The sequence below is a fragment of the Dipodomys ordii genome, unplaced genomic scaffold (assembly GCF_000151885.1).
Source record: "Dipodomys ordii isolate 6190 unplaced genomic scaffold, Dord_2.0 Scaffold34, whole genome shotgun sequence".
Classification (NCBI taxonomy): Eukaryota; Metazoa; Chordata; class Mammalia; order Rodentia; family Heteromyidae; genus Dipodomys; species Dipodomys ordii.
Window position 1 is genome coordinate 14,648,883 of NW_012267250.1, and position 7,205 is coordinate 14,656,087.

General features: G+C 49.0%; 1 protein-coding gene across 1 annotated transcript in view; it reads left to right on the forward strand.

The window, feature by feature from the left end:
- The first annotated feature begins 3,375 nt into the window (after positions 1-3,375).
- Stox1 (storkhead box 1) overlaps positions 3,376-7,205 on the forward strand; it is a 75,964-nt gene continuing 72,134 nt past the window's right edge. Inside the window, exon 1 of the mRNA XM_013017114.1 lies at positions 3,376-3,685. Coding sequence (XP_012872568.1) covers positions 3,376-3,685 — 310 coding nt within the window. The remainder of the gene's footprint in view (positions 3,686-7,205) is intronic.

Consider the following 7,205-nt stretch of genomic DNA (forward strand, 5'->3'; position numbering starts at 1 on the left):
GAAAGGCCAGCTACCTTTCTGCTCCAATTGTATTCCTAGAGTCAGAATTGAGCACAGTTTTTTTCCTATCTTTTTCAGTGGGTCCTAAACCCACTGTCAGGGCTGCCTAGAATAGTCTTTATTACTATCTTCAGCTAGTGTAATTTTTTTTCTTTAGCAACCCATCTCCCTAATGTCCTTCTCTTCCCTTTGATTCAACATCATCACAAAATTAGTAAAGCCTCACATTTCCTGTTAAAAAATAAATCGTTACTTGTTTGCTTTTTAGGTGGTTCTGGGATTTGAACTTATAACATCATGCTTTCTATCCAGGATCTTCAGTCAGCCTGCCAGCACTTTTTGCTTTAGTTACTTTGGGGATAAGATAGAATGTTTTTGCCCACCCCAGCTTACACCACAATTCTATATATAGTTAGCATGTAGTTGGGATGACAAATAAGAACCACTATAGCCAGATTGTTTTGTTTTGTTTTTTGTTTTATGGGTCATAGCTTGAACTCGGCCTAGGCACTGTCGCTGAGCTCTTCAGCTCAAGGCAAGCTCTACCACCTGAGCCACAGCGCCACTTCTGGTTTTCTGGTCGTTTATTGGAGTCTCATGGACTTTCCTCTCTGGGCTGGCTTTGAACCGCCATCCTCAGATCCCAGCCTCCAGAGTAGCTAGGATTACAGGTGTGAGCTACCAGTGCCCGGCTACAGCTAGATAGTAATATGGAGTCTTGTGAATTTTCTGCATGAGCTAGCCTCAAACTGTGTTTCTCCTGTCTTTGCCTCTTGAGTAGCAGAGTGAAAGATGTTAAAAACAACAACAACAACAAAAGCCTAGTCTATTATTATTTTATTTTTTGCTGGTCTTGTGGCTTGCATTCAGAGCCTGGCCATTGTCCCTGAGTTGGGTTTTTTTGTTTTGTTCAACACTAGCATTCTGCCACTTGAGCCACAGTTCCACTTCTGGCTTTTTGGTGGTTAATTGAAGATAAGAGTCTCACAGAGGCTGGGTGCCGGCGGCTCAGGCCTGTAATCCTAGCTACTCAGGAGGCTGAGATCTGAGGAAAGCAGTTTAAAACCAGCCCGGCAGGAAAGTCCGTGAAATTCTTATTTCCAATAAACCACCAGAAAACCCGAAGTGGCGCTGTAGCTCAAGTGGTAGAGCACTGGCCTTGAGCTGAAGAGCTGAGGGGCAGCGCTCAGGCCTGAGTTCAAGACCCACAATCGACACACACAAAAAAAAGACAAGGTCTTGTTATGAAACCCTTAAATTCCATTGTGTATGTGTTGTGTCCATATTAGGGCTTGAAGTCAGAGCCTGGGCACTGTCTCTTAGCTTTTTTTTGCCTAAGGCTGGCACTCTACCACTTGAGCCATAGCTCCACTTTGGCCTTAAATTCTCAATCCTCTCCCCTTAGTCTCCCCAGTGTTAGGATTATAGGTATGCACCACCATGCCTAACTAATAGCAGATGAAATTGGTCTGAAAACAAAATTGAGACAAGTAATCCAAAGGTTATCTTTGCTGTAACACTACATATAAATATGTGTTTTAAACAGAGAAATTACTGAAACCCAGATGTCTGGGTGTATGAAAAGGCTAGACCTTGGCATTAGCCATTGGATAACCAAGAGATTCATCCTCCAGATCAGAAACATTCTTGTGTATGGTGGCAAAAGGTATGAAGGAGCAGTGATGTCCAGCATCAGGTACTAATTACTGTACTAATTCTGTTTGAATCTTGTGTGGCAGGCATTGGCACAGAGATGTATCTGGAACCTGACCCTGATGAAATCTTAGGTTGACTGATTAGACAGGTAACTATTATAGCCCTCAACAAACAAGTGTTGTGAAAGGGTTAACAATGTGCTTGAGAGCGGATGAAATGGTCCAGGATGTGTCACTGATTTTGTAATCTGGGTTTTGTAGGCTGCCAAAGGGATAGACAAGGAAAAAGGTTTTCTAGGTAGAGGAACTGTAAGCAAAGGCTGGAGCATTTGTTTTTGGAAGCCATGTAATGTGTAGCTGGATGGGAATGGGGGAGGGAATGATGAAAATAAAGACTAGGGATGGCAGTGTGGCTTAGAGGTAGAGTGCTTGCCTAGCATGCAAGAAGCCCTGGGTTTGATTTCTCAGCACCACATAAATAGAAAAGGCCAGACGTGGTAAAGTATTAGCCTTGAGCAAAAAAGAAGCTCAAGGACAGTGCTCAGGCCCTGAGTTCAAGCCCCTGGACTGGCAAAGGAAAGGAAGGAAAGGAAACAAAGAAAGAAAGGAAGGAAGAAAGAAAAAGAAAGAAAATAGGGACTAAGGTCAGAGTGTGAAGAATTCTGAATGTCCAACAGGATAGACAGATGTTTGTTTTTCTTTGGTTGAGTTTTCTTTCTTTCCCTTTCGTTATCTGGTTCTCCTCCCCCCCTCTCTTATATTCTCTCCCCTCTGTCTCTCACTGCCAATATTGGGGCTTGAACTCAGTACCTTGAGCTCTTGATTGGCTTTTTTGCCCAAGGTTAATGTCCAACCATTTGAGCCACAGCTCCACTTCCAGATGGTTAATTCAAAATAAGAGTCTCCTCCAGTCAGGGCGCTGGTGGCTCACATCTGTAATCCTAGATACTAAGAATGCTGAGATCTGAGGATAGAGGTTTGAGGCCAACCAAGGGAAGATAAATCCATCGCACCTCACACCTGGCCTCACCTGCACAGCCTCCTTGCAACTTCAGCCTCTGCTGTGGAAGGCCTCGGGGAGGACATCGAGCTCAGGACCCACCATTCACCACATGGATTGTGGACGGATATAGGCTATGTGCGCAGTCTCAGTTCTCCTGTAAGCCCAGCACTCCGGGGGCAGAGACAGGAGGCCGGCCGGAGCTACCCCGAGCGCTTCCCCTCCGCACCGAAACAACAAAACACAACAGAAAGGGCCTCAGTTTTGGCCGGCTCGGACACTGGGGAGGCAAAGTGACTTGCTAAACGCGTTAGGAACAGAAGCTAGACTCAAACTTGCGGTGTCCACGACACTCCCAGGCTTTCCCTGGGGTCTTTTTCGCAGCGAGCCACCGCAAAGCCAAGGCGACGGGAATGGGGACTCCTGGTCCAGCTGTGGGCAGCCACTAGAGAGAGCTGCCCGGGAGCCGTCAGGTGGGGGCGTGGCCGGGGGCGTGGCCGGGGGCAGATCGGGCCGGCTGTACAAACCAAAGCTCCGCTCCTGGAAGCCCCGCCCCGCGCAGAGCCCGCGCCCCCAGGCCCCGCCCCTGCATCGCGTTCCCCTGGCAGCGGGCGCCGCGCGCAGTCCTCCTCCCTTCTCCCGGCGGGTGAGAGCGTCCTGGGTGCCTGTGCTTCCCGCCCCGCGCTAGGCTGAGGGCTCCGGATACTCTCCCGCAGCAGCATGGCCGGTCCGGTGCAGCTGATGCCGGACTCCCTGGCGCTGGTGCTGTGTAGGATGGACGCGCGGGAGGCGGCGGGGGCTCCGGCGGAGCCCGGAGGGCGTGCGGTGTTCCGTGCTTTCCGTCGCGCCAACGCGCGCTGCTTCTGGAACGCGCGGCTGGCGCGCGCCGCCTCGCGGCTGGCCTTCCAGGGCTGGCTGCGGCGCGGGGTGCTGCTGGTGCACGCGCCCCACACCTGCCTGCAGGTGCTGCGCGACGCCTGGCGGCTCCGCGCGCTGCGCCCCCCGCGCGGCTTCCGCATCAGCGCGGTGGGTGAGTGCGTGCGGGGGGGGGGGACTCCTGAGAGGGATGGGCGCGCTCCGCTCCGGCGACGACGGGGAACCGGGGCAGGGAGGGACCGGGAGGGTGGTGAGGTACCCGGGAGAACTTCCCTCCAGCCAAGGCACTTGAAGCTCCGGCATCCAGATGCCTCATTTGTCAACTCCCGCTGGCTTTGCCTCTCCTGGCATCCCCTGGGCAGCCGGAGTGGTGGCACCGAATCTTATGTGGGGGGAAAAGCGCTATACAGGTTTTATTTTTTGTTGTTTTGTGTTCTGTCCTTTTGGCATTGCTGGGGATGGAACCCAAGGCGTTGCGCTTGCCGAGCAAGTGCTCCACCCGTTGAGCTACTTCCCCAGTCCCGGCTGCTGCGGTCCACATACATCATTTCCCATACCTTTGCTAGAAAACAGCTGCATTTCGTTTGCATAAGGTAGCTAGCTACTCGTTTGCGACGCTAAACCAGTGACAGTGATGCTGACACTGGCCACTAAATCCCAGAGGCCATCAAAGTGTCCAGCAATAAGAGTCCCATGGACTTTTCCTTCCCCAAAATGACTTTGGGAGATCCTCAGATTTCAGCCTCCTGAGTAGTCAGGATTACAGGCGTGAGTCACTGGCACCAATTGAATGAACTACTGGTGCAACTATTAAGAGCCACTGGCTCAACTAAACCTTTAGTCCCCAGAGATCAGGACATCTAGAGGTACTTGATGCTGTGTATCTTGTATCCAAGGATGTCCCCACAGCCCAGGCAGCCCGAGTCAGTGCAGCTAAACCTCAGCCTTGTTTGCATGCTCTCTGCTCTCTCTGATTGCCACCTCAAAACCACATAGGCATGTTTCATCTCTGTTTATATGCGGATATGAATGAAGAAATAGGTTTCTGGCTCTGAGAGCAGAGAGCTGAGTAGCCAAGCCAGAATTCTCACAGGGGAAAGGGGTCTTTCAGACAGGCTGGATGAAAAACTCTTTTCAGTTTTGTGTCCAGGGTTTTTCTGGTTTGAATTAGCGGTTACATTCTCTGGTTCTCCCACCCCCTTACAAAGGGTGAGCATAGACTATGTTGCCCTGAGTGAGTAGGTTGCAATGGATCTAGACCTGGGGCTGAAATAAGAGAGGGCTTCTGCTAAGTCAGAGGCAGCCATTAGTGCCACAGGGAACAGTGAAAAATGCTTCCCTGTCATTTGGACATGACTGATATGCCTGTAACAAAAGAGAGATTAATAAGAGAAAAAGCATAATAGATGTTTTAGAATCAAAATTTTGAGTGACATAGGAACCTTCACAAAAGACTCAAAGACCCACTGAAAACTAGGCTTAGATTCAATAAAGAATGGGTAGCCATGTAGAAATAGGATCAGACAGAATGCTTGTGACCTAGAGGCAATAGATTGAGGCAGGAATCTCTTCTTGGCTTCTCTGTGTAGTCTTCCTTCCTTCTTTGTCTAGGGCAGGATAACACTGGAATGAAGGTCTTCTGATTTGCTATCAGACCAGTGAGGTAAAAAAGCTTTATTATAGACAACTCTTTCACCGAAAGGTAGAGGGAGGTTAGAATATATTCCTAGACTTTATGGTTGTCTTTGGAAGATAGGGATTCTAGTTTCTCTTTCCTTTTTTTTGTGCAAGTATTGGGTCTTGAACTCAGGGCCTAAGTGCTGTTCCTTAGCCTTTTCTACTGAAAGCTGGTGCTATACCATTTAGGCCAAGCCTCTACTTCTGGCTTTTTGGTGGCTAATTGGTGATGAGTCTCACAGGGGCTGGGAAGGTAACTCAGCCGTAGAGTGCTTGCCTTGCATGCATGAGGCCCTGGGTTCTATTCCTCAGCACCACATAAGCAGAAAAAGCCAGAAGTGGCGCTGTGGCTCAAGTAGTAGAGTGCTAGCCATGAGCTGAAGAGCTGAGGGACAGCGCCCAGGCCCAGAGTTCAGGCCCTATGACCAGCAAAAAAAAAAGTCTCACAGATTTCCCTGCTTCAGGCTGGCTTTGAACCTTGGTCCTCAGATCTCAGCCTCCTCAGTATTTAGGGTCAGAGACACAGGAATCAGCCCACAACTCCCTTTGCTTTTTTAGTTTGCTTTTCTGATAGAGTCTAGTACTGACTTTGCCTGATTTTCCTGTCTCCTGAGTAGCTGGGATTACAGGTGTAAACCATCAGTGTCCAGTGATGCTTTCTCTTTTTCTCTTTTGGTCCTGAGGTTGGAACTCAGGACTGTGCTCAATGCTAGCAGTACCACTTGAGCCACAGCACTTTCCATTTTTACTGAGTTTATTGGAGATAAGAATATTACAGACTTTCCTACATGGGCTGGCTTTGAATTTTGATCCTCAGATCTCAGCCTCCTGAGTAGCTAGGATTCGAGCATGAGCCACAGGCACCTGGCTTAAAAATGTCTTTTCTTTGGTGAAAATTGTCTAGCCATAGAGAAAATGGCTGTATCCAGATTACTCAGGCAGTCACCAGAACCAAATACCTTGGTTTTATTTTTCCCTCCTTCCCGACAGATCTTGGCATTCTCTAGTCACTTCCAGCTTGAGTATCCTTTTTTCTGGTAAGCTGGAATAACCTGCTCATTTTGCAGACAGCAAGTTAAATGGGCTGTGAAGTGCCTGGTTCTGCAGGAATTTCTTGCCTACTTCTCTGTTTATTACCAGTCCTCCCCTGTTCCTTTGAAGGCCCTGCTGTTTCTCACTGGCTACCACACTCCCCAGGGGGTTGTCAGATTCCCTCCTAAGTCCTAGGGAATGGCAGAAACAGCTGACATGCCCTATTCTCCCCCTCCCTCCTTTTTGTTCCTCCTTTCCACCCCAGATCTTCAGCTATGTTTTTCTAGTTTTGTTCTGCCAGATGTTGTCTTTTATTGTATTCTGCTGAGGGCAGCTGCAGGGCTCACAGCAGGATGTCTCTCCTGAGTATGTTCTTGTCATTAAGCTGATGACCAGTCTGCAGCGTTTGCTTTGTTGGGCAGTACTCAGGGCACTTGCTGGGTAAGTGCTTCACACTTGAGCCATGCCCCCTAGCTCATGTTTTGATTTAGCAACTGGTGAATAAGACACCTACAGTTTGCTGACATATAGCACTGAGATCCAATGAGAGAAAAAGAGCCAGTAACCTAAAAACTAGCTGAAATTCCATTGCCCTCCTCTTGCCCGGCCCAGGAGGTCAGTAAATACCAGGTGGCTGATTGCCTCCCTTTCCATTACCTCTACTGGGCTTTGTTTTTTGCTTTGTATTGTAAAGGTGTTGTACAGAGGGATTACAGTTACATAAGTAAGGCAATGAGTACATTTCTTGTTGAACAGTGTTAACCCCTCCTCCGCTAGGCTTTTGTTCACTATTTGCTACCCATTCCAGATTCTCCTGCCTCTCCTGTCAGTGGTGCTGTCTCCTGGCTGCCCCTGTACGTTCCCATTCATTCTGTAGCCTAGATACTCGTGATATCTACAGTGCTTTGATTCTGCCCTTCACCTGCTCAAGTCCTTCCTGCTGCTTCCTTAGCTTTTTGGGAAAA